Source organism: Syngnathus leptorhynchus, chromosome 10 (genome assembly GCF_054491065.1).
Source record: "Syngnathus leptorhynchus isolate UIUO chromosome 10, UIUO_Slep, whole genome shotgun sequence".
In the NCBI taxonomy this organism is placed as follows: domain Eukaryota; kingdom Metazoa; phylum Chordata; class Actinopteri; order Syngnathiformes; family Syngnathidae; genus Syngnathus; species Syngnathus leptorhynchus.
In genome coordinates this window covers 3295735-3321928 of record NC_141204.1, presented here as the reverse complement: position 1 = coordinate 3321928, position 26194 = coordinate 3295735, and the positions used below count along the sequence as shown (strand labels likewise).

Below are 26194 nucleotides of genomic sequence, written 5' to 3'. Positions count from 1 at the left end.
CCAAGTTGCAGAAGTTGTTTGCTCCTGTTGCTAAGCCACAGTCTCTGGCCCACGCCCACACACTTTCTATTTTACAGTCTAAAGATGACAAACATGGAAAAAAAAAAAAAAAAAAAAAGGGGGGGGGGCGGGGGTAGAGATGCAACCCCAGCACAACATCTCAAGTGTACAATTCAAATAACAATTCAGAAAACAAAAAATAAGTTTACCTGAACTGATGGAACTCAACATGTCCACCTGCTGGCTACTTCCAGAACTGCAATGACGTCTTTCTTTCAGTTCCAAAACCAGAATGAGTCTACTGAGAATGCAACGATATATAGTAAAACCTTTTTATTCAAGGGCGTCCCCATGTAGATTTATCGTATCTTACAAATATATGGCATATGCACAAAACGGGACAAACTGCCTACACAGATGAACACAAGGATCATTAAAAACAAAATGACAAAGGGAAAAAAAAAAAAAAAAAAGCTTGATTGGCAAACCGAAGAGACTAATGTCTTCTCCGCCTTTCATCAAACATTATTACAGTCCAATTTGGACAATTACTTCAGCCTAATCACTAAATGACTGCACATGAGGAACATGTTGTGCTCTTGTGGAGAACAAAGAGATGATAGGACAACATCTGTAAAAACACTGCCAAGCTTTTTGAACGATGTGCAAAGTCACAAAAAAAAAAATAAAGTCCCTTTGAAATGCTCAATAGAGGAAGAGAGAAGAAAAAAAAAAAAAAAACATTTGCAGTTTAGCTGTAACCTATCACAAAGGGTTGGAAGTTGAAAATTAAATAGTCAGGTTTTCAGCTAAGGGATCATTAAACCAGGACATTTTTTCACATTCAAGGAAAATGACGCCATTCCGTTCACATCGCCATATTGATGTCCCTTTCCAGATGCTTCACGCGTGGATTATTTTGTCAGTATTGTTTTCGAGGACCAGAGTAAAAATGAACCGTCTTCAAATTGAAATAGGAAGAGCAGGAAGAGGGGGAACTTTTGATTTGAAAAGAGAATAAATAAAATATACCACTCACAACAATTTTTTTTTTTTTTGCCTGTGGAGGAAATAACCCGAATTTTTGGCGTGTAGCAGATGACCCAACAATGGAGATTTTGTTTTCTAACAGTTCCTCTGAGGTAGGTTCCCCAGCTCTACACTGCGTATGAAGCACATTCAGAAGCATTTCAGTCACTGCTACTGTTCCACTCTGTAAACTAATTTGAATCTTCGGCGAACATTCTCAAGTGATGCTTCAAAGGGGCACGCGCAAACTGATTTTTAGGCCAAATTTCAGCATGGGCCAACATTCATTCATTGATTGATTGTACTCAAGACAGAGACTCTCCACACTTTGCTTTTCCATCCACAAGAGCAGTAAAATAGCGGTAAGCGTGTGCCCCTCTTTAGCGCTGGTGTTGTTTGCTTCAAGACATAACTCCATAAATGAAAAGAGACAGACATTATAAAAATAATAATAACAGTCATATTTTCTGTCATCAAAGCGTCAATGAAAACCGTCAATAAATACAAAGGCGGGACATAACACATTAATTTGGGGAAGCCCAATCTACGTAGCAGTAAGGCTGGCATTTGATATCTTTTTGTTTTGTTTTTTTTTGGTGTGGGGGGGGGCGGGGTTACATTCATGGGAACAAAATGAGACCCCTTGCGACTGCAATGTAGCCCAAGGTATGCAAGACACGCGGTACTTAAAGTTGTTACACAATCAAGCAAGTAAAGGCACTGTGTTATTTTGTTATAGATCCTTAGGATATTTTGGGAAGAAAAAAAAAGTAAAAAATTTTAAGAAAACAAAACAAGACATTTTTTGGTGGATTTTTTTTTTTCGAAAAATAAAATGCTTAGAAAAAATAGTTATTTGCACCTTTGACTCGTTTATATTACAAACACGGAAATTACTTGGATAAAAAACAAACGCAGGCGACATTAACTTAAATGTAGTGGCTGTCCAACAAAAAAAATAATATTTGCAAATTTCTTAACAAAATGTTACTTTGTGGTGGAGATTTTTTTTAAAAAGAAAAAGATGGATTTTTTTATTGGACAGCTATAATTGGGAAAGAGAAAAGCCTGAAGACATTTAATATGATTTTGTGCAGAGTCCAAGAGGGGGGGGGGCGAACGACTCTTTAGATACGTTAATATTACAGAGATTCCTTTTTTTTTTTAAAGGCTATAAAATTCTAAATGTGACACACAAAAAGAATGAAATATTGAAACAAATAAAAAGAAATGAGATAACAAAAATAAAAACAAACAGAGGGGACAGGAGAGGGATCACCTGCTTTTAGAGGAAGGAGGGGAAGGACTGCGCTACATCCGAGCAGTACGTTCCTCCTTTTAAAAAAACGCAAAAAAAAAAAACAGCACTTTTGGAATTCACAGTCCTGCCTGTCGTGCCGCCGCGGCGAGCGTCACTGGACGTCCAGCCGGGTGTACACCACGCCGCGGTTCCACTGGACGGTCCGTACCCACAGCGGCAGCTGGTAGGAGCGGGGCACGATGCCGCTGACGTTCTCCTCCAAGTACTGGAAGGGCCGGTACCACCACACCCGCGAGAAAAAGTTACTCTGCGACGTTTCTTTCAGCGACTGGCGACCACAAAAAACATGGACAGGGTAAGATTTTTCTTCTTTTTGAACATAAAAACGGTCAGAACAGAAATCCCGGCCCACCTGCTGGTTGGCCATGGTGTGGTACCACCAGAAGAGGCGTGTAGTGATGAAGTAGGCCACCACCACATCCACAGTGTAGTGGTCGTGCGCCAGAAGGATGCAGAAGACTCCGATGGCGCTCAAGGTCCAGCAGAACCAGTGGTACCACCAGAACCGTCTGGGGGAATCTGCCCGACAAACAGAGAGGTAAAGAAAATGGCATTTCTCTCTTTAAAAGAATAATCCAGTTGTTATTTCCGCCACCAGAGGTCACCGTTGCATCAGTGAGGCAATCTCTCAACCGCCCAGTGTGATAACTAAAATATCAGATCATAAAAACTTGTGCAAGTTGACCCCAAGCAAATCTAAAACAGCCAACGTGGTGAGGAACCAAAAACAGTGTTGTGCAATTTTTTTTTTCTTGACATGAAGCTTAAATGCGGCACGTTAGCGGTTAGTCAAATATGTCAGTTTCCTGTGTGACTCCATTTCGTGACACATTTAGAGAAGTGTGACTTTTTTTGGGGGGACTTTCGGTCACGCACTTCATAACTGACATCTCCACTTACACTCCTTGATGAAGAGGTATGTTAGCGTTAGCATGACCGTGTGACCGCTGTACAGGTAATCTCCGCACATGGTGTGGGAGCCCGTGATGGAGAGCCCTCCGCCGGCAATCATCTTCATCACTCTCCTCATCTGCGCTTCCCAGTCTCCCATAAGCTGAAAGAGGCGCAGTTCATCATCATCATCACCACCGATGTTTACGTTGATGATTTTGCAGACGGAGGTAAAAATCGAGGATTGTGTATCATACCTTGGGGGAGCATTTGAAGTGCATCCCGGGGACAGGCAGAGTGGTGATGTACATGGTGATACACCGATACAAATACAGTGTACCCACGATGAAAAAGAAGCGCCTTCCTATGATTGACCTGGGACAAAAAAAAGAATAATAATTAGACATCAATTTCACCTCCAAAAGAGTCAAACTCGTACCTGTGCTTGAGGACAGCCCACTGGAGGAGCCACAGCGCCACCAGCAGCATGCCGTTAATCTCGCAGATGGAGAAGGCCCATTCGACCCTGTTGAAGAGGTCAAAGAACTTGTCGGGCAGCGGCGGGGTGTGCTCTTTGGGCGGCACCCTCTCGTGGACCACCGAGATCACGACGGTGGTGGTGACGAAGCACACCACGGCGTAGACGAAGGCCACGCCCGTCTTGCCCCACTCGGGCGGGAAGGACGTCCGCGAGGCTTCCATGGGAGGGATGGGAATGTGCACCATCTCCGGCGTCCGCAAGGCGCCGTTCCTCTGCGCTTCCGCCGTCCCGTTGGGCAGTCCGCCGGCGTGGCCGTTGGCGTGGCCGTTCCTGTGAGCCTCCATGTGGGTCTCCAACCGCAGCGCTTCCAGGCGCTCCAGCAGACGCTGCCCGCCGTCCGACGACACCAGCAGGAGCGGCAGAGCGCAGAAGTCGGAAGGCGTGAGCCGGAGCAGGGCGGCGCCGTCCGGCCGGCCCAGCGCGTCGATGTACTCCGGCATGCCTTCTTTGCTTAGCCAGTCTGCCACGTCCTCGGCGGACCACGTCGGGACATTGATCATCTCGGCACGTGCTGGGACGGCAGGCGAAGGGGACGGGAGAGGTTGGGCGCTCTTAAAGGGCGGTTTTAAGTCCACACCAGATCCGGTGCATGGTGTTTAAGGAGCATCGAATGTCGGGGGCACCCGGAGGGACCCCTCGATGTCACGATCAACGGGCAGTCCTGGTTGCTTTTGCCGTCGCACACCTGTCAAAGCAGATAAATGGCATAAATGCTTCCATTTTGAATCTTTTTCTTCGATAACCGCCACGCCAACACTTTTATTGACCACAAATGGACAATCTTCCCCAAAAAAAAAGTCGTGCGTAACTCAGTGAACTCGGCCTATCCAAAGTTCTACTTGACCTTTCTTTGTATTATTCGTGTGTGACTCATTATGAAACTTTGGGGGACTTTTTTTTTTTTTATTGGTCATGTGGAGAAAACCATACCCGCACAGTAAAGGGCAGATTGTATTGTAAGTGGTAAACCAAGATTAACCACAGGCCTAAAAAAAAATCATCTTTTCACTCCCGCTGTAAATGATAAGATAATAAAATCTAACCTTGACATCTAGCATTTGCATTATCATCATATGGGGCGTTTTGTTTACAGAGCGCATTATCCGCGACGGACACAAGGCGGTTCGGCTAGAGGTCGAAGAGCTGGAGGTCGCTCAGACAGGAGGGAAATGAGAGGATGGGAGGGGGGGCATAAATCAAAAAGAAGTTCCACGCCCCTGGAAAGTCTCCGTTAGCTCATTTCACAGCCCAACAAAACCTCATTGGGACAAGCGACAGCTGGAAGGGGCCACCTGTCATCGCACTTATTCCGACCGAGATATGTTAAACAACTAAGGCGCGTGTGACTCGGACGTGTGGTTAACCCAAGGGTGGCGGGTCTAAAAAAAAAAAAAACGTTGCAGAGAATCGTCCTGGCCGTGTGACAAGCCAGCTGTGTGCAACACTTTGCAGCGATAAAGACAAAGAACACTTAGACCGATCCGAGATTAGCTGTCAATGACTCAGCGGTGTGCCGAGGACCTTTGGTCCGTGAATCGGCTTACGGACGGAGAGCTGAGGAAATAAGCTCACCTCGACTGTACTGGCGAAAGGAAATATACGATAATCTCAAAAAGGAGGAAGGAGGGGTGGGGTCACAAATTCTGGAACACGTTTGTGCGCATACATCAATCATCACTGTGAAAGTAGAAGCCGTTTTGTGTTGGTTGAAGAATGGCCAGAGGAAGTTTTCAACCCATTTTTGTCATTTTTTTTTTTTTTTTCCTAGCCACATGACAGGTCATGGCATTTTTTAAAAAAAATCAAGGTGAACTTTGAGTCATATCGTAGCCCTCACGGAGCAGCACATTGTTATCGGCGACTTTAGATGATAAAAAGGGAAACGTGGCGCAAAAGCAGATTTGACCTGCTCCTACATTTCTTTCGAATGCATTTGCAGTTGTGATTTGTTTTTTTAGCAAAAATAATAGCTGAATTTGTCATCGTGACCAACAAAAAATTTCAGCTCTAGTTGTACTTTCACTTTTTATTTTTAACTGCCAAAGATAAAAAAAAAAAAAATGTCAACGTACTGACTGATTTCATCAGTTTTTCAAAAACATTTGTCAAGAATGCAACAAACACCAACTCGCCAAACATCTGCGAGTCAACCAAAAACAAAATCGGCACCCCCCCTCGGCATGTGTTACATTTTTTTCCCTACAAAATTCAGCAGGGGCCGAGTTGAACGAGAGGCTGGCTGTGTGTTTGTGTGTGCCCACGTGACGCGACCAGAAACGATCCCACCCAGGGGGACAATACGTCAAGCTGACACAAACATAAACACGCCATCCGCGGCTCATCTTTATGAAGCCCGGAGTGGAAGCAAATGAGTCATTTTGGGGGGGGGGGGGTTGCTTTGAAAAGGTCTTGGCAGGGGTAGAAGAGAGTCGAGATTGCCTTTTGTGTCATGCAACTGAAATACGGCCGAGTGTGAAGGCACATTGAGCGTCTTCGCTCCTCACAAATATTCTACTGAGGACACGCCGGCTAATTATGCATTGGCGAGTCTGCAAGGCGATTGGTGGAAATTGTTTTATGACAAAAGGCAACGTTTTTTTTTTTAGGCGTAACCTTTCCATTTCCTGTGCGAGACTTGCCCTGAAATTGAGCGGATCGTGTCTGATATGACATTGTTTTGAAAACAACTCATCTTTTCTGATCGCGACAGCTCCAGTGGACTTGTCAACGCTTTCATTTTTGATTTTTTTTTTTTTTTTTTTTCCCCCCTGGCCCTTTCCTTCTGTCTCCTCCTAGCTTGAGCCAGCGCCGCCTCCTCCTGAAGCTGCTCCAGCTCCCAATTTGGGGCTCAACAGTTGCTTCCTGGAATATGTCTGATTTGTTTTTCTTCCTGTCTTCAATAGAGAAACAAACAAAAGAGATGTTTTGATCTGGTAGCCAGTCAAATAAAAACTAAAACTGATTTTCACACTGATGCTTTGGTGGCTAAAAGGTATCCAAACGTTAGCCTTCTCAAAAGTTCATATATCACATCAAATATATTACAAAATAAAGGACTTTTCTTTCCCTAAAATAACCGAGATTTTTGTATCGAAAAGTAATGACCGCAATCACTGTAAACCTCTTGTGGGGCGGGGGAAAAAAAAAAACTGTGTTTGCTCACGTTTCAGGGAGTGTTTTGTTCGCCATTGTCCAACGGGTGTGGAGCTTTGATTGGGACATTCTTTTTCCTGCAAAGAATGGTATCCCATTACAGGATATTTACCTTGTGGGACAAAAGCTAACAAAATACTCTCACCTGTATCCCTTTACACATGGAACACACACTCAATTGGCTCAATATCACACAAGTACACTTGGTCAAATAGAAATATATTTGGACATTTCACTTGGGAGCTGTTAGGGAACTGGGGGGAAAAAAAAATTGTTCTTTTTTTTTTTATTATTTGGACTTGGCGGGAAATTATTGTTTTCGTAAAACCGACTCAAAAATGATACCAATCCAACAGTAGGTGACAAAAGTCCAAACAAATTTTTGCGGTTTACCAAATAAACCACTGCAGAACTTTGCAACCCGATGTGCTAGCTCTACAAATGATACCTTAAGTGAAAGATAAAGTGCTGTAGATTCAATCGGCAAAAGAAAAAAAGAAAGTGTGACAAAAATGTGGGCAGATTTAGCAGCTAATGTGATGTTGCTGACACCCCCCCCCCCCCTATGCTGTTAAAAAAGGGGACAAGGTGCTCTCCAGCATGCTATATTTATCCACACAGGCCTTTTTTATTGATCCATCTGGGCAGACGACTTCTCAAACCCAAGAAAATACGCAATCATCGCCGCCTTATTAAAGTCTCCAGAAATCCGATTTGAAACAACACGGCACGTTGACAGATCAATGTTCAGGTATGATTTATGAGATGTTGGATGCGACACGGCGAGCATCATTTGTTAATAAAATCAGTAAGCAAAGCACCACCTGACACTCGAGGCACAACTTCTCCGATTAGCTAGGAAGTAACAATATCGACCAGTGGGCCCACAATTCTGGATTCATTGCATATCATATGCACACTGACTAGCGGCTAAAACCAAAAGGCTAATCTTATTGCCGTTGGATATTTGGGTCCGATCATGCGTGACAAATAAGCAAATACACGTCATCTTCCGGAGCTTAGCAACGACGGCAACAACTCGAAGCGAAGCGGCCATAAAAACGACAGTGACTCTAGCGGAACCATCGCTAAGCGCTCATAAGAAAAGCCTCCTGTGGTTTTAGAAGCTCCTGATTAGGATGTCAGGCCTGTTTGGCCTCGGGGGGGAGGGGGGGGGGAAGCGACACAAGTTGCAGATTGTCTCGATTTGGTTGCGTGTGGCACACTGCGGGGACTTGTTGTCAACAGGAAGCCATTAAGCGTGCTTTTAGCCCATCTTTGTATTTCACCAGCAATGTTTGCACCGGTGGCTTCAAAGTAGGCAATTAGACTTATTATCCACGCTGGTGAATTATTCATAGTGACGGGGCGGGGGGGAATAGTTTGTTGTTCGCTTCTCGTATGATGAACCCGTTTGTGACTGAAATCGAATCGCCATCGTGGATTTGGATGTTTTTGAGTTCACGTGGATGAAATATCACTTTGAAGCTATATGGGATATTGCCACAAACTGGCCGTTGGGTCGGTGATGCTTTACGTTGTTTTTCTGACATGGCAACACAAGATTAGCTTCCTTGGCGGAACCAGATGTGTACTTTTGTGAAAGTCTGCCTGATAAACTCTTTTAAATAGCCCATAAAATGAAACTTAATGACATTTTATAGATGTGGCCGGCAAATGGCCCGATCGTGATTTTACAAAGTGCCGATGATTTTTGTGAGTGTGTGGAAAAAGTAGAAACTGGCATGGAGTTGTTTTTGGCCTAACAGATCGGCACACTGAGTGTTGTTACGCAATTGTAGGTGGGGAGGAAGAGGGTGGAAAAGTGAAACAGCATACCAATGTGATTTTCATCAACTCACATTTTTGGATTGTGTTGAATTTCAAAAGTAGGACAATGGCGAACAGTAACCGGAGACAAACTGATCCAATTTGAGATATGCTGGAATGCAGAGGTGGTAGAGGAGACTGTAAACATACGACTTCAAGTCGGAACAAGAGGATCCCCTTCAGCTCAAGAAAGAAAGTGTCTCTTGTTATTCCTTTCAACAACTCCACTCGGCAGCCATTTGTTTTTCCTTTGCACACACTCGCACACAAAAAATGCTGACCTTGTTGCAGCCTTGTGTTTTTCCTCAAGTACACAAAATTAGGTTCAAGGCAGCAGTACTAACCTAGAATTCCAAAATGCAATCGTAGGCCACAGGAAACTGGGACGTCATGTGAGCGGGAGTAAAACTTCAAGTGTTTCTAATTATGGCACAAATTCGTCAGCCGGTTTGTGTTGTGGTTCTTTGGGAGTGGGAAACAAAATGATCAATCTCTAAATAGTCAAATTTTGTGTGGCCAAAGACTATTTTTGTTAACTACCCGCGGTTTGCGTCTTCCGGTAACAACGTTCCAGAGGAGTGAATATTTTTTCGAGTCTGGAATGTTTGCACAATTCTTTTCAATTGAGTAATCAAAAAACACTGCTTGAGGGACAATAAATAAAACAGAAATGTGTCATTGTTGAACTAGTTAGTTGCTTCTGGCATGAAAACAATTTGTATTAACAGCAAAATTGTCAGCTTCTACTAATTGCGACATGCCTTTTACTCTCAAACAATTTTTGGTTTTTAAATCTGCATTTGCACACAAGTTTTTTTGTGAGCATTTGTACATTTGATGACAACTTTGCCACCATTTTTTTGGGTGTTTCAAGCTGTCAGTCAGATGATAAACAATAACCCGCCAAAGGAAGAAGAAACCTCGAGTAACAGAACGTTTTCTTCCATGCCAACAACTGTTGAGTGCTGATGACTGTTTGTCAAATGATGTAAATGAAGATTTGCCATTTACCCACTGCTGAGTCATCATCAGACACCCCGACAGAAAAGTCATTGTTTCCATCAGGGGGGGGGGGTAGGAAACGGTCAAGCCTTCCCTGCTTGCGGACAGTCGGGTAGTCTTTGCTTTGGCGGTGACACATCCTGGCAACAATAAATCCCTTTGACTCAACATCTACATTGGCCCGCGGACTTAAACAACTGCAGGGCACTGTTAGCACACAGCCTGAGAAAAGTTCCTTTCTCACCACATATGCAAACAAAAAATACTGAAAGAAAATGATCAATGAATTACAACAGAAACTAAGCGTGATATTCTCAGCCAGGAACTGTCAGATGCTCAAGGCATTGTGAACAAAGCCGCTACAAGTCTCATGCCTGAAGCTCGGGATCTCTTTGTCGATGATCATATGCACATATTGAAGGGGAAAAACGGAGCGAGACACGAGTCCTGAAACTTTTACGACAAACATCAGGTGGATCGACGCCATATTAAAGAGATACTTTTTCAAATCCATGCAATATTCCCTTACATGTTTTTTCCATGACTCCGTCACATGGTGTAAACTGATCAATTCTCGCACATGAGCCAGGTTCTGTTGGTAAAATCCATTAAATTTGGAATTTTCCCACACAAATATTATTAGAGCACTGTTCGTCATCACGTTTGACTAATATCAAATGGGCCCCGTCCTGTTCCACCAAAACCAGACAAACGAGCCTCTACCACTGTGTAAAACGGTCTTGATGTTATTATAACAACTTGAAGTTAATATTTACCAAGAGACGAGCCTCGGTGCGGATGATTCGCTGCCCTCGTGAAATGTTAGCTGACACACCTGTGACATACTTTGGTACACACGGTAAGTTAATATAAACATGCTAAAAAAGAATGTACACTAATGTTTGGGGGGGGCGACGACGAGGATGTGTTGTGGGGCTTAAGAGCTTAGGGAGGCTGGAAAACCTAAAATAGACGTGTGTGTGGGGGGGAGAGGCTTGGCCGGTTTAGCTAGCTTGCTGGGTTAGCCAACATCACACAAGACGCTCGGCTCGGAACCGTTAGCTGGTACGAGCCCGCTCCAGACTCCATTCGTAAAAGTGCTACACAACCAGGGAAAACACAACGCAGCGACGGTTTTCCACGCTCCAACAGCAAAAGGGGATATGGCACATCGGTCACTCTAATTCGGCGTCATCGTCAGTGCACGGTGCCAAGTGATAATAGAAATATTAGGGTTATTTCACAAGGCTCATCTAAGTTAGTCGTAATTACACAGTCCCGTGAAGCCAACGTGTGTATGACATATTAATGACCGCGGAATTTCTAAACTCATGCGGAGACAGTTACACCGGAGGGATCGTTGTTGGAGATCATCACACATGGGGTGAGGCGATTTCGGCCAAACTGCCTATGACGCTTGAAAACATCATTCAACGTAAGAATGGTAACGTTACCTTGCCTTTGAAACGGTCCTCTTCAAAGTGGTGACGACCACTGGATGGATGTCGTGTACTCGAGTCACCCTGTTAAATCCGACTGGCGTATGATTCCTGAGTAGGCGCTCATCAACAGTACTAAGAAGTAGGGAGTCCTTCGGTGTCGTCACGTATGCTGCATTTGGATGCTCCCGGAAAATGTTTTTTTTTATTATTATCTCGGCCAAGGAATAACACTGTATTCCCTCGCTATTTCGAGGTGTCGAAACACCCTCGACTTCTCAAATGATAATTTTAGTATATTCTAGTGTTTGTTTCAATAAAACAAAAACTGAAATGCAACATGCTTAGGCATTGGGCACAAGAGTCTTCAAATGTCGGATCCCATAATACGTAATTGAACGCAGCAACAGTGCTCACCAACAGGAAATTCAAAGCTAGAGTTGGATCTGTTTTGAGGATTCTTGCAGCCATCTGTTGGCCAAAAATGTAGGTTACATTAGAATCTCCAAAAATGAAACCATTTAGCTTGAAGAAAACAACAAAAATATGCATTGTTAATCAGAGGTTATTGATTTGTGAAGATCTTTAATGTAATGAAATGCATGTTAAAAACTAATGCAGCTGCATAGAGCCATGCATTTCAAAGACAATTTGAAATCATTCCAATTTAGCTCCACTCCGTATGATTCAAAAAATAAATTCAAATTTCGACTATTCATGTTATTTTATCTTATATAAAATTCATCATTTGCTAAACTGATGATTTTACAGAGGAGGAAAAAGGAGCACACGATTTCTCGGCACAAAAAGTAAAGATGGGACGAGATCTCGTACTACTCGATCTCGCGGGATTTGGATTCCCTGTATTTGCACAGCGCCACGCTATTTATTCTATTTTCTTTTGTCTGCCTTTTGCAGCTTGCAATTCGCCCGCTTTATGATACTCACACCGGGGTGCGTATAGGAGATGTCCTAAAGTGAGCTGTCAACAATTTGGAACTTTTGTTTTGACCGATAACATTTACAACATGGATGGGGCGACACGAATGCTCCACGCGTGGCATACAATGCTGGTCTCACTGTTTTAGTCATTTGCGTTAACGTTGACTTTATTTATTTAATGTTTGACACTTTAATAGGAAAGTATTGACATTTTGTTCAATCATCCAGTAAGAGGAAAGAACTGTCTCTCCTGTTTTCATTTTCTTACAGGCTGCTCATGCTCAATAACCCACCCGCTTCTTGCTGCACGGGGAATTGGAAACCAGTCAGGTCAGTCCTATCTCGACTCAAACCTTGACAAAAACACGTTTTACATTCTGAACTGCATATTTATGCCACCCAAAAAGATGTTGCGATATGGCACCCGCATCAACTTTAAACGAGTTGCATTGTATTTCAACCGGTGGTCCGCGGCCCTCTAGTGGTCCGTATTGGTATTTGTATTTATTATGTAGACTTGATTTATTTTACAGCAGATTTTTGGGATCATTTGCCCATCCAAATGATTCAAATGTAGCTTAGATTCCCAAAATAGATGCAAATCAATAATATGTATAAATCTATCTTCCTTCGGTGCAAAATAAAATCTTATTCTGCCAAAGCAGTTGCTTCTTGATTTTAATGATGGTCTCTTGGAAAACAGTTGAAAACCCCTTGACAAGTAGTTACCAGCTGGATTTGGAATGTAAACAAGGCCATGTGGTATTATATTTACTTACAGCATTGTTGTCCATAAACTGATCTTGGTGACCAAGTTTTAAAACAATCTTGATAACTTGGAATACTACTTATTTTCCAGATGCAACATTGAGCCCTGAAGCACGTAACACAATCGTTTACTTGAAATCCAGATAAAGTCTGTCACGTGGATGTGACATCTAATAAGCGATCCAAAGTCCACATCAGGACTTTGCGCAAGTCCTCAAGGCAACGTGGTGTTTTTTTTTTTTGTTTTTTTTTAAATGTCTTTTAAACAAACTCTTGGGCAGGACAGGACTCTTTTTGGACGAGGGCGAATCATGCAGATCAGCGTTTGGAGTATCCTCATTGTTTACTCGCTTGGTCTTCTTGGCTATTACAGCTGTTTTTTCAACAAATCCCATCCAAGTATACCAAAGATCGCAAAATATTTTGGCACAAAAGGACGCTATGAAGAAGTGAACCCCTATCTTTTGGACGATATCCTGGCTGTCAACACATCCATCCTGCAGCCTCCCTCTCCAAAATGCCGTCCCATTCATCTGACCGCTATTATAAGACACGGCACGAGAAACCCGACAAGCCCGATCTTGAAGCAAATGCAAAAGATTTACAAGGCGGTCAAAAGTGCCACGCCCGACAAAGAGAGCTGGGTGTGTGATATCCAGACTCGATGGAAGATGTGGTATCCCGAGGACGCGGACGGTCGGTTAACCCAGAAAGGCGTGGATGATCACAAACATCTGGCGGTCAGGCTGTCCAAGCTGTTCCCCACACTGCTCTCGGAGGAGAACCTTCGCGGGGGATTTGTGAAGTTTATAAGTAGTTCTAAGCACAGGTGCATCAACAGCACTTTGGCCTTCATGGCCGGACTGACAGAGCTGTGGGATATTCGAGGTACTCAACTCTCAACTGACACGTAAAAGCTCTACGTAACACGTAAATGATTTATTTTTTTATTTTATCGTAAACTATACGAAAATTGTTTTACACCAACATTTCGCAGTCACACGGTCCACATGCTTGTGTTGGGTAAATAGGAGGAGCACGATTGAAATCTCTCCTGCCGGTATGCTGTAATCTCGTGAACACATTTTGTCAAGTTTTTACACCATTCAAAACTAAAGGATTTTTTTTTTTTTATGGAAATGTACAAATTAGGAAAACTGTTACTATATGTCCTGTTTTTCATTTGCTAATTACATATATGCGCTAGAAGGGTTCGTTATATAAATATTTACTGTATTAGCATGGATTCCGGTTCTATTATCGTAGATGTGTTGCAAATTCATGCACAAACATTACATGCATCCAAAATGTAGAACAAAGAAACAAAATAGTAAAAGACACATTCATCAATATTTGTAACCTTTGCTTTCTCCTTGGGATATAACAGAAATCAATTCTTTAAAGCAAACAATTAAAGAGCTAAAGTAAATAATGAGACGAAACGGCAGAAGGAAGAAAAACTTTCTCGCGTAAAAACACATTTTCCACTGCGAAACGTAAAAACAAAGCTAAGCGGAACATTGCGAAGTAATAAATGACAACATATCAAAGAAAAATCAAAAGACAGCTAACTACTCGCTTCCCTGTCATCATCCCAGATCAGACGTTTGACTACGAGGTGAACGACGCACTCATGAAGTACTTCAAGCTCTGCTCCAGGTTTTTGGAGGAAGTTGTCAACAACCCCTCAGCCCTGTCGGAGGTGGACAAGTTCAAAGAAGGACCGGAGATGAGGAGGGTCCGGCAGAAGATAGCGTACCAACTCAAAGTCCCCGCCAAGAACATCACAGCCGGTTAGTGGTTTGATTTCATGTTGAAGATGTTCTGAGTTTTCACGGCGGGCTCATCTCATTTCTTAACAGACATGGCCGACGCCGCAATGAACCTTTGTGCTTACGAGTTGGCCATCAAGAACATCAACTCTCCCTGGTGTCAGAGCTTGGATGAGAATGACGCGATGGTATGGCGCTATAATATTCCGTTGCTCTACAGTAGCACCATATTGGAGATCGGATCAGATGATGGTGGACTCCTACTTTTGAAAGTTGAACACAAGTTTTCTGTAGGAACTAATGTAAATGAATAATCATGTTTAGGGCCAAACTGTCACCCTCGTAAAACATTACAAGCAATTGACATCAGTAAGGTTTTAACTTGAGCATTTACATTGCTAGCAGTGCAGTTAGCTAGCTCGCTAAAATAGCTTTCAATTTTCAGGACTTGGGGTCTCATCAGTTTGAGCTTCCAGTAAAATTATTGACCCACTAAAACGACAATTTCATTATCAGCTTTGGTACACAAACAGATCGCCATTATTCACGTCACAAAAGATGCTTTTGTGACCTTCAAGCTCAGGTAGCCTGAGCTTCGTAGACTTCACGTCAATAACTTGACATCATGTTTTGGGTCAACAGATTGTGGAGTATGCGAATGATTTAAGGCAATTCTGGAAGAGAGGCTACGGTCATGAAATTAACAGAAAATCCAGCTGTATTCTTTTCCATGACGTCTTCAGTCGTCTGGACAAAGCAGTCAGCGAAATTAAGTAAGTAAAATCTCAGTCGACAGACACCACGAGTATCTTTCGGAGTGGAGAACCTAAAGTGGGACCTTTGACTTGGCGTTAGGTCCGGCCGGCAGGTGACCGAAGTCGTGACGATCCAAATAGGACACGGGGAGACACTTCTTCCACTCTACACCCTCCTGGGCTTTTTCAAGGACGACCAACCCCTGCTGTCGTCAAATTACAACTCGCAGCGCCAACGCTCTTTCCGGCCTAGCCTCGTGCTGCCATACGCGGCTAACCTGGTGCTAGCGCTGTACGACTGCGGAGGAGACTTTCGATTGCAGCCGCTAATCAATGAGAAACCGGTGAGGTTCCCCGGTTTGACTGAGAATCAGCAGGCGTCCATGCCGCTCTATAAAGACGTCAAAGAACGCTACAGGGAACTGATCCAAGGCTGCGACTTTGAGACGGAATGTGAACTGTTTGGTAAACCTAATCGTTTTTTAATTAAGGAGGGTTTGTAGTTGCTACAAACGCCTAAAAAAAATACAAGCTTGCAACACGTGTTGAAATAAAACAAGCTACAGATCAAATATGTTAAATTGGAATGTATGAAGTGTCAACAACTTGTTTTACTTGCTTAGTGTTACAACAGGGTCAAATGAATGAATAAGAATAAACGGTGATAAGAATCACATACCTCAACCAATCCAGCTGTGCCTTGAGATGAGTTTAATTTACATGAAAAAAAAAAATTGGATGTAGTTTGTACTCATGCTGCAAACCAATTCATGGTGCTGTTCCTTTTGGTGTGCCTGCCTTTGCCACTAGGAGGCAGTAAATACTCTTTATCACAGTGATTACATTATGATTACTTTTTTCAAAAGGGAATTGTTAAAACATGATAATATTGCAATTATATGTCTGAAGTAGTTTTCCACCCTTTAATTGCTTCGTACTGCTTGTATCTACATGTTTCTGTAATGGCAAAATGAAAAGATCATCAGGGTCACTTTCACTGTTTGGGATGCGTAAAGGAATTTCTGCAATGCCAGTTCATGACGTCATCGGATGAAAACCCAAGTGTCTTGAGGGGATGACAATACCGACCTGTCGACTCTCTCGCTTTCCAATGCATGTTTTTATGGGGGTTACGTGTCTTCCGTGACGTTTCCTAATGTTTTGTACCGTGACAACCTTTTTAACTTGAAATGGATACATTTGTGTATTGTAACGTTACGCACGAGAGTCCATCGTTAGCTAGTCGTGGATGCTAATAGTGGAGCTAGCCGGAGGGTAAATGTTATCGCGCCGCGGCGGACGACCACATAAAATTATTCTTTTTAAAATACTCTGTCGGGAGAGAGTCCAAATTAATCCCGTAACTGAAATGTTACACCATCTTCGTTTGTGAAAGAGGCGTAAATTAAATGGCGTGTACCCCAACTTTATTGTGGACACCGTATTGCTATGATGTTGCCGGGTTCGAGGGGGGCTCCGCCGGCCCAGTCGTGTCGTTCCACTCTGGCATTGGCTCTCTAACTTGGGCTAAATTATGTGCGGAGGAGGGAGGAGGAAGGCAAGCTGGAGGCTGGGCCAGCCAGCGGAATGCTACGTGTCTTGGAGGCCCTTTTTAAAGCCCCCCCTCGTCGCCTTTGGTGACCGGAGACCCCCCCCCCCCCTCCTCCTAAAAAAAAGTTAACGACGACCGACTGCAGCATCATTCCAGGCCCCGTGAGCCAAGCGCAGCGAGCCCGGTGTCCAGCAACCCATCGGCGACGTCGCCCTCGTCGGAAATGTCCGGAGTGAAGAAGCTTCGTACGGTAAGAGCCAGAACGAAACACCCGCAAGTTGTCATACAATTCGCCGAAGATGATTGTCAAAACACATCGATTTCATTTTTAAGCGGGGATAACTTGTTCAAAGTTTGTATTCTTCAGACATACACCGGCGGGACATTTCATTAGGTACACCTGCAAACCACGAAATCCAATGCAAGAGATTTTCTGCTTTTGATCATATTGACTCCATTTAAGATGTATTGATGTAACAGCATTTTATTGTGGTTATAGTTGGCGATTTTGTTAAGTTAGTGACAAAACACAACCCCCATAATAAGCATCTTATTCATTAAAAGTTACAGTATCAACTTTCATCAGCTATTACAAGTTGACCTAATCTTCAAATGTAGACTTTCTTAGATCGAGATTCATATTTTATTGAACACTGTCATCCTCTGTACGATCAGGTGTAATGTCGAGCGTCTGAATGGGCTCCTTGTTGTTGTTGTGATGAATTCATGTCAATATGCCCTATTCATAAGGTGGGGTGAGAAAGAGGCCACTGTTGGCCACGCTTGTGCATCAGATGCTGTTCATGACATTTTCGAAGAACACGGTGGGAGATATCACCAGTGGCAAATAAATAAAATACAATTAAAAAATCAACATAGTTCAGGACAAGGAGAGTGACTGAAACACAAGTCAATCTAGTTTGACAAGTCAAACATTTACTAAAATGAAAAAATCTAAAAGAATTATTAACCATAACTATACAAGCCTTTTTATTACATAAATATAGTCCATTCCCGTTTTTTTTTTATTCCCTAAAAAAAAAAATGATCATTTTCATTATTTGATTTTTATTTGAGGGGAAAAGAAAATAACCGAAACTTGGTTTTCACTCAACTGTGGCATAATGCATTCTCGACATGCGGGTAGATGAAAGTGTACAGGTCGTCCGAGTTGCTGACTAACACTAACCAGTCACTAACGTATGCTGACACAGCAGAAATGTCATAAATACACGATTCATATAAACTACCCGTAACTAACATTCTGAGCTAAATCATTCCCAAACATTGGCTGCGAGTTGAACAAAAATGTGTTTATTTTGTGAGACACCACAAGCAAGAGTACCCTTGTGTGACTTGACACGAAAATGAAATCCCGCTTTGAAGGATTCAGCAGCGCGAACGGTAACGCGGACATTCTGCCGAGCGCCTTCACAAAGAGAACCACAGTCGAGGGTTTAATACAGTAGTGAGCGTTTACAGGATCTAGAGAGGTGGATACAAGAAGGGCCACATGTGGACCCGATTGCTGCCACATCATCTCCGCTGGCCTCGGAGGCAGCACACTGGACACATTGTACAGTCAGTCGGTCCACCCTCCACCACCACCACCTCCATTCCTTCCATGCCTCTCACTCTCACCACCTCCCCTCACCAAGTCAATACAGCCTCTTTCATAAAACATCCTGGTCCATGGAGGGACTCGGGACCACGAACCCGCTACTTTGACCCACTCTGTCATCTCAACTCGGGAGGGAAAAAAAATGTGTGTTTTCAAAGCCGCTGGAGAAGGCTTAGAATATATTGATGTTGCGCAAGAGCAGGGAGAAGGCAAAAAGCAAAGTATGAATTTTTGACAGGATATCCAAGAGTGGAAAAGTGAACTGGGTTAAATTTGTGTGTGTGTGGGGGGGTTAAGTATTGGAGAGGAACAAACTGTTTCCAACATGTCGTGGGAATGACATGTTCGAGTCACAACACTTCGCTTAAAAAAACTAAACAAAAAAAGAAATGATGCAACAGCCAAAGCAACCTACTCCAGGGTCAAACATTCGGGAATGCCTGAAACAACTTTTTACAAATGTCCCCGAAACATTCCAACTCCACAAATGCACAAATGTTTTTACAATTGTTGTCTCGTGTTTTATTTCACAAATTTATCATGTACTTTTGGCAGAGTAAGAAAATAAAAAAAGGCTCCCCACCCATGTTAAGTCATCAAGTTACACGGACATCGTTTTATTTGACGAGATCTGCTCTCCACGATTGCTTTTTAACGATTTGTTTTGCCACTGTATGCACTGTGTACCTTGGACAAACCAAAGACACCTAAAAGGGACAATGCCATCTACAAATGAATGTAAATCCACCTGTTATGTCAACAGAATTATGACCATGTAAAGAGGATGGAGCAGGACGTTACGGTTTGCATAGTCATCGTTGGCGTCGACCGGCCGTTTGTCAATGTCATTTCAGGGCGTAACTGAGCGTTTCACACCCAAGGTTAGATGTTATCAAATGATCAAGATACGTAAGATGCCTGAGTCAAAGGACGCGATTCTATCTCAAACAAGATGGAAACAACTCTGGTGTGTTTTCACGTCTTCTCTTACAGGACCTCAACAGGTCCACCAATGTGGTCTACCAGGCCCACCATGTTAGTCGCAGCAAGAGGGGCCAGGTTGTAGGCTCCAGGGGAGGCTTCAGAGGATGCACCATCTGGCTCACTGGTAAATCACTTTTCTTTTTTTTTTTGTAAGCAATATATGCTTGTTGGTGGCTAATGATAGCTTGTTGTGTTTGAGTAGCACTTTCAATAATTTAGCAAACCCGTCAGCTCGAGAGGGCGCGATCCATCTCCCAGTCTCTCAATAATCGTAAAATACGTCAGAATTTCCCTCATGTCAATTTTTATTTGACCTACCTACATCGACTGTGAGTTACAGTCAGCGTCTCGCTTCAATTTAATTTTCCTCGTCTAACAGAGAAACAGGTGGGGAGGAAAAAGGGAAGTGGCAGTAAAACTGGCTTAAAATTCCGAAGATGACTTGTCTACTAGTTGTGATTCAAGCAAATGGAAAAGTGTAGAAATAAGTCTCGAGTCAAGATTGAAATGTTTCGCCAGAGGCAGACGCTCTAATTTTCACGAGCGGTGCGCTCGAGAACCTTCTTTGCAGTTTTCCACATGCTTTGGTTCTCCTACCAGGTTTGTCTGGGGCAGGAAAAACCACCATCAGTTTTGCCTTGGAAGAATTCCTGGTTTCCCATGCCATCCCTTGCTACTCGTTGGACGGCGACAACATTCGTCACGGCCTGAACAAGAATTTGGGCTTCACCGCCGTGGACCGCGAAGAAAACATCCGTCGCGTCGCCGAGGTGGCCCGACTGTTTGCGGACGCCGGGCTCGTTTGCATCACCAGTTTCATCTCCCCCTATACTAAGGTCAGAAAATGTTTCTCTTCACCTCAAGTATTTATTTGCCCAGTCCGATTAAAATAAATAAATAAATAATAATAATTATTTAATGTTATTTGTGTTTGTTCAAATGAAGTTAGCCTGCTGCTTGGTAGATAAATGTTCCGAACAATTGGTGACATCAAATACTATTTCCACGAATATTTTTTCTTGTGTTGTAATTGTGGCCTACTTGACTAAATAAACACCACTCCTTAAGTACACCACCTTTCGATTATTTTACACCATCGTTTTTATTTCCCTAAGTAATCCATAGACTAATTTTGTATTCCTCAACTGCTCAAATTAAATTTGAATGTCTTTGAACAAATCTCATAAGAATTACCGCATTTCTTTTTTCATGAAAATAAAAAGATATTAAGCACAATAGTTTCCAAACATTCTACATGTTGCAAAAAACTGACAATAATATTTTTTTTACATTTATTTTTTGTTCACTGATATCCAAAGCACTTTCATTTTTTGTTTTATTTTTGAAAAAAAAATATCTGTTACCACAGGATCGTAACGAAGCCAGGAAAATCCACGCGAGCGCCGGGCTACCGTTTTTCGAGGTGTTTATCCACGCTCCCTTGGAGGTGTGTGAGCGCCGAGATGTCAAAGGCCTCTACAAGAAAGCTCGGGCCGGCGAGATTAAAGGTTCACTTTTGAAGTTTTTAATGTTCCCACCCTGTCCTCGAGGATTATTCAAGACAAATAATGAAGCGCCGCCAGTGTTGTGACAACAGTTTCCCGTTTTTGTATTTTTTTATTGGCAGGCTTCACAGGGATCGACTCGGAGTACGAGCGCCCCGAGGCGCCGGAGTTGTTGCTGAAAACTGAAGAGCTCTCAGTGAATGAGTGCCTCCAACAAGTGCTGGAGATGCTCCGCGAGCAGGTGAGTGTGACATGTCGGCCCTTACGAGACGACATCTTTTTTTTAACCCGCTTGACTCGTAATGGAACAGCAGGACTTTGACAAATATGCTCAAGATTGAATTTGTGTCTTGTAAAAGTGCGTGTGCAAATATCCTACATCTGACCGTAATCCACACATGACGTATGGCGCATTGCTAAATAAACCCGAGAGACGACATCGCCCGGCGTGCGTCACAGAACGATTTCCAAGAAGTCGTTGCCACATTTCTGATGTGGTTTTGTGGCTGACTTTGAAATTACACAGCAGGATCATAAATCATGCGCTCACATGTGAATGGATCAGTGTGGAGATTTGGAAAGTTAGCTTTCCAATCAACATCTCAATCTTGTTTAAGTGCAGGCGAATATAAATCTGATATTGTTTCTTGTAATACAGATGAGTTGATAGCTTGCAAGTTGGTGGACTTGTTAGATGTGACGTTAAAGGATTAGAGCGACACCTGCTGGTCATGTGTGGAATTTTGTTTTACGTAGCCATGGCGACCAATTCTGCTCTAAGGAGAGCTCTCTAAATGGTTTTTTTTTGTGTGTGTGTGTATGTGTGTGTTTTGAAAAGAAGCCACAAAATGCCAGTCAATATCTCACTAAGGTGCTTTTCCGTCTTTTCGTGTAGAACATTGTGCCAAGTGAGATCATGGAGGAGGTCAACGAACTATTTGTTCCGGAGAACCGACTCAATCTCGCTGTGGCTGATGCAAGCACGCTACCAATCATAAGCATCACCAAGGTAACCTGTCTCTCAACTGTCTAATTTTTCCCTCATTTGTAATTTGATCTAATTGATCATTTTTCTCTCTGATGACAGTTGGACTTGCAGTGGGTGCAGGTTTTGGCCGAGGGCTGGGCCAGTCCTCTGAAGGGCTTCATGAGAGAGCGAGAGTTCCTTCAGGTCTTGCACTTTGGCAACCTTTTGGACGGTGAGCATCTCCACTTTCTTGTCTTCTCTACTCGCACTAGTTCTCACCTTTGTTCGCTTCCACGTCAGGCGGTGCCATCAACATGTCCGTCCCCATCGTCCTGCCAGTCAACACCGACACCAAGCAGGAGCTGGACGGCTGCGCGGCAATCGCGCTGGAGTACGGCGGCTCCCGGGTGGCCATTTTGAGGAACCCGGAGTTCTACGAGCACCGCAAGGAGGAACGCTGCGCCCGGCAGTGGGGAACCACCTGTCCACAACACCCTTACATCAAGGTGACACACTTGACATTTACTCAACATACATACACGATATGATGATCTTAACATCTCCAACTTGTCCGCAGATGGTTATGGAGGGCGGCGACTGGCTCGTCGGCGGTGACCTGGAGCTACTCGAGCCCATCAAATGGAACGACGGACTGGACCAGTATCGCCTTACTCCGCGGCAGCTCAAGCAGAAGTTCAAAGACATGAAAGCAGGTCCAAAATACAAAACACATTTTATATGTTGGTGGAGTTTGTATGATTGAATGATCACCAGTTGTCACTCACTTTCACTTTGTAAGACGTTTTGATGATTTATTTGATATCGATATTAATTAGCCAGTGTGATGTTTGTCTCCCTCCAGATGCTGTATTTGCATTTCAGCTGCGCAACCCGGTGCACAACGGCCACGCTCTGCTGATGCAGGACACCAAGCGACGTCTCCTGGAGCGAGGCTACAAAAAACCCGTCCTCCTGCTGCACCCGCTCGGCGGCTGGACCAAAGACGACGACGTTCCCCTACCCTGGCGCATGAAGCAGCACGCCGCCGTTTTGGAGGAGGGCGTCCTGGACCCGGCCAGCACCGTCGTGGCCATCTTCCCCTCGCCCATGATGTACGCCGGACCCACAGAGGTAAGCTGGCCATGCCTCGACAGTTTCGACAGTAATAATGTAGCGATTGAATTGCTATCGTTAGCGCTATAGTGATTGTTTTTCAAAATAGCAACTTCACATGATGCGGCTGAATATCATCAGGTTCAGTGGCACTGCAGGGCCCGCATGATCGCAGGAGCCAACTTCTACATCGTCGGTCGGGACCCCGCGGGCATGCCCCACCCGGTGACCAGGAAGGACCTTTACGAACCCACGCACGGCGGCAAGGTGCTCACCATGGCGCCGGGCCTCACCTCGGTGGAGATCATCCCCTTCAGGGTGGCTGCCTACGACAAGTCCAAGAAGGCCATGGACTTTTTCGACCCAGAGCGGTGAGCCAATAAATGTCGAGTGCTCTGATTGTGTTGCTCAGAGCTAAACTTGCTACAGCTAACGACAACTAGCAAAGAACATCTATAGCGATCTAATACAATCAGCATTTCTGGTGAGTAGATTTTGTTCAAGTTTATGATGCTTTTATTATGTAATTAGACTCATTTGGATTATGAACTGCTTCAGATCCTGTTTTATTATGTTTTCTCAAATTGCACTCTCTACTTTTATATCCCGTTAAATTTAGCTCATGTTTTTATTTTTTTTTCTCCGTAAACCGAATTGTATGCGTGTCCTCAATTTCAGCCATTGTTTTTCTTAGCCGGGCAGCGGACACCCGACCCGTGTATGGATCGACTTTGCTTATGTCCCGCGTGTTATTTTTGCAGATGTACGCCTACTTATAGCCGTAATATCTCCTCCCGCAATCTGCCCGTAACCTGACCTCGCTCTCCCTCTCGCTCTGCGTGTTTCTCTTCCTGTTAGTCACGCCGACTTTGAGTTCATCTCCGGAACCAAGATGAGAAACCTTGCACGCAGTGGCGAGAACCCACCGGACGGCTTCATGGCCCCCAAGGCCTGGAAGGTGTTGGTGGACTACTACACCTCGCTGCAAAAGGACCAGTAAGCCAACATCAAGCTGTCCTACTACTTGCAAGACAATGACAAGGTTATTCTCAGATGGTGCGCTGAAGTTTTAGGACCAATTTGAGAAGTAAAGAGGCACTGTAACTCACGTGGGCCAAATCAAAGTACTTTTTAAGTAAGTGGAGCACATTCCTTTTAAGCTTGTCCGATTTATCATTATTCCATTATGCAGTTGCACTCCCTTGCCGATTTTATTATGTTTGAGCCCGACTTTTAAGATAAAATATTTGGAACACAGAAGATTATTTAGTCAACCAAATAAAATGGCAAGTGATGCTATGATTTTTTTTTTTTTTTATACATAACACAAGAATCTAATCTATTTTTAATTATGAAAACTGATCTTTCATATATAGTATTTGAAGGATATATGGGGAAACTTAATCATTCCATATTTTAATACATTTTAAGACTTGTTTATTTTTATTCAGTGAATGAAATGCCATCACTACCTTAAGTGCCTCAAGTTTATATTACACAAAGCGTTAATGTCTCCTGTCTCAGTAAAATAAAGCTTGAAAGTGATTCCCCCCCCCTTCACCTATAACTTTTCACACATACGTGCAGCTAAGAGAAGCTCAAACATTCTCATGAGAAAATTGGCTAAAATGATCATTTTTACCATATGTGTCAGTCAAATAGCTGTTACGTCATTATCACTGACTGTAATTTACATTTGATTCAAAAATACTTATTGTTTACCAACAAGGTCTTATCGAGTAGGAGGGAATGTCTTGCATTGCTGTAAAAGTGGGCATTCAAACGCTAGCATTAAGAGGAGGAAGTAAATGTGAATGTAAAATGCAGTAATAAATAAACCTATTTGTTAATATCAATCATTCTGCAATCGATTGTATTTTCAATGTCTGAGTTTGATTTCAATGGGACAAAAATTGCAATGGCGCCCTCTGTTGGCTCAAACTGATGCAGGCACACAATTCCAAAGGTTGTTAAAGTGTCCAGGCGGTCCACAGCCCACTTCTCGTAAAAATTTAAAATGATAGTTTGAAAATATCACACTTATGTTTTTGCTTTCACCGATAACACGAGTTGAAATTTATACTGCGTCACTTTTGACTGAGGACTGTGCTTTTCAAAGTGCTCCCTCTTGTGTTAGACAAAAAAAAAATCAAACTCACCCAATCAATTGTATTTACCTTTAAATTTCAACATTTGTTTTATCAAATTATTAAAGGATTTTCTTCAGTGTAAAAAAAATTGGACATCTCTGTTCTCCACTAATGATGTTTCCTCAGCCACACTGACATCCTAATAGGTTAAAGATACTTAGGAGGTGTTTGGATCCATTTGTTTGCCTAACGGTTAATTCAGCCAGTCATTAAGCTCCGTGCCGGGCTCAAAGCCGATTGAGCCTTCTCCTGATGAGAACAACCATCTTCTCCTGCAAGAAGCAGATTTTTAATTAGCCTTACATGGGATCAGATCATTTAATCTGTGATGTTCCAGGTAACCCAATTTTCAAATCTGCTGAGCTGCACTGCCTAGGACTTAATAAAATCTCCCAACTACGGCGCGGCCGACATGTCGTGTTACAAAGGAACGACAAGGACAGCTGTTGAAGTAAATCTCTCAGAATGTGGCGCACACTTCCCGGGGGTGGAATTCTGGAGTGTAACCTAATTCAATCCACATTCACGTTGTTTGACATGAATGTTGATGATCACTGTGACTCTTAAATAAGCCATAATGACAGTTATTTTTGTAAAAAAAATGGTGTGTGTATTGTGTTGCTTTCTTTGTTTCAAATGCAGGCTGTGTCCAGATGTGATTGTGCATTGGACCACATCATGGATTCTACATGCGTTTCTCATTGAACATCATGAAAAGCTTCTTTGGTTTGAGGATAGGGAAATATGAACCCCTCGTGAAAGTCTTTGAAACTCGCAGGAATATAAATACCGCACATCTGTATATTACAACTCTTTATGACATAGATATGTGAACGCAAATGATGCAGCAACATGTAGA

The 26194-nt window shown here is 43.2% G+C and overlaps 3 protein-coding genes across 13 annotated transcripts; 2 read left to right on the top strand and 1 right to left on the bottom strand.

Annotated features, from left to right (window-relative positions):
- Positions 1 to 318: 318 nt before the first annotated feature.
- On the bottom strand, positions 319 to 11360 carry sgms1a (sphingomyelin synthase 1a). Of its 3 annotated transcripts, none has more exons than XM_085921638.1 (6): positions 11222 to 11360; positions 3681 to 4467; positions 3499 to 3616; positions 3251 to 3404; positions 2703 to 2869; positions 319 to 2618 (listed from the first exon to the last, which is right to left on the bottom strand). In XM_085921638.1, the coding sequence occupies exons 2-6, from the start codon at positions 4280 to 4282 to the stop codon at positions 2442 to 2444; spliced, it is 1218 nt and encodes a 405-aa protein (XP_085777764.1). In that variant the 5' UTR covers positions 4283 to 4467; positions 11222 to 11360; the 3' UTR covers positions 319 to 2441. The 3 variants fall into 3 exon arrangements, with proteins under 3 accessions (XP_085777764.1, XP_085777765.1, XP_085777766.1); XM_085921639.1 differs by having other exon boundaries at positions 11227 to 11334; XM_085921640.1 differs by lacking the exon at positions 11222 to 11360 and adding an exon at positions 10544 to 11211.
- LOC147049948 (multiple inositol polyphosphate phosphatase 1-like) lies at positions 10553 to 16333 on the top strand. Of its 7 annotated transcripts, none has more exons than XM_085921632.1 (7): positions 10553 to 10626; positions 12419 to 12478; positions 13008 to 13804; positions 14515 to 14709; positions 14779 to 14876; positions 15331 to 15461; positions 15544 to 16333. In XM_085921632.1, exons 3-7 carry the CDS (start codon positions 13171 to 13173, stop codon positions 15944 to 15946), a joined length of 1461 nt encoding a protein of 486 aa, XP_085777758.1. In that variant the 5' UTR covers positions 10553 to 10626; positions 12419 to 12478; positions 13008 to 13170; the 3' UTR covers positions 15947 to 16333. The 7 variants fall into 7 exon arrangements, with proteins under 7 accessions (XP_085777758.1, XP_085777760.1, XP_085777763.1 ...); XM_085921634.1 differs by lacking the exon at positions 10553 to 10626 and adding an exon at positions 12034 to 12160 and having other exon boundaries at positions 13290 to 13804; XM_085921637.1 differs by lacking the exon at positions 10553 to 10626 and adding an exon at positions 12044 to 12183 and having other exon boundaries at positions 13290 to 13804.
- A 233-nt stretch (positions 16334 to 16566) lies between these two features.
- On the top strand, positions 16567 to 24502 carry LOC147049947 (bifunctional 3'-phosphoadenosine 5'-phosphosulfate synthase 2-like). Of its 3 annotated transcripts, XM_085921627.1 has the most exons (13): positions 16567 to 17245; positions 19380 to 19497; positions 19610 to 19724; positions 20201 to 20436; positions 20970 to 21108; positions 21228 to 21346; positions 22001 to 22114; positions 22193 to 22304; positions 22373 to 22578; positions 22650 to 22785; positions 22935 to 23203; positions 23327 to 23556; positions 24044 to 24502. In XM_085921627.1, the coding sequence occupies exons 2-13, from the start codon at positions 19459 to 19461 to the stop codon at positions 24183 to 24185; spliced, it is 1857 nt and encodes a 618-aa protein (XP_085777753.1). In that variant the 5' UTR covers positions 16567 to 17245; positions 19380 to 19458; the 3' UTR covers positions 24186 to 24502. The 3 variants fall into 3 exon arrangements, with proteins under 3 accessions (XP_085777753.1, XP_085777754.1, XP_085777755.1); XM_085921628.1 differs by lacking the exon at positions 19380 to 19497; XM_085921629.1 differs by lacking the exon at positions 24044 to 24502 and having other exon boundaries at positions 23295 to 23512.
- Positions 24503 to 26194: the final 1692 nt, after the last annotated feature.

Coding starts and splice junctions, on each gene's coding strand:
- LOC147049948 (XM_085921632.1), top strand. CDS start 13,171: ATGTCTTTTAAACAAACTCTTGGGCAGGACAGGACTCTTTTTGGACGA. Junction 14,710..14,778: donor CGCCAAGAACATCACAGCCG/GTTAGTGGTTTG, acceptor ATTTCTTAACAG/ACATGGCCGACGCCGCAATG. Junction 15,462..15,543: donor AAAGCAGTCAGCGAAATTAA/GTAAGTAAAATC, acceptor ACTTGGCGTTAG/GTCCGGCCGGCAGGTGACCG.
- LOC147049947 (XM_085921627.1), top strand. CDS start 19,459: ATGTCATTTCAGGGCGTAACTGAGCGTTTCACACCCAAG. Junction 21,347..22,000: donor TGGAGATGCTCCGCGAGCAG/GTGAGTGTGACA, acceptor CTTTTCGTGTAG/AACATTGTGCCAAGTGAGAT. Junction 23,557..24,043: donor GACTTTTTCGACCCAGAGCG/GTGAGCCAATAA, acceptor TCTTCCTGTTAG/TCACGCCGACTTTGAGTTCA.
- sgms1a (XM_085921638.1), bottom strand. CDS start 4,282: ATGATCAATGTCCCGACGTGGTCCGCCGAGGACGTGGCAGACTGGCTA. Junction 2,870..3,250: donor ATACCTCTTCATCAAGGAGT/GTAAGTGGAGAT, acceptor TTTGTCGGGCAG/ATTCCCCCAGACGGTTCTGG. Junction 2,619..2,702: donor ACACCATGGCCAACCAGCAG/GTGGGCCGGGAT, acceptor TGTGGTCGCCAG/TCGCTGAAAGAAACGTCGCA.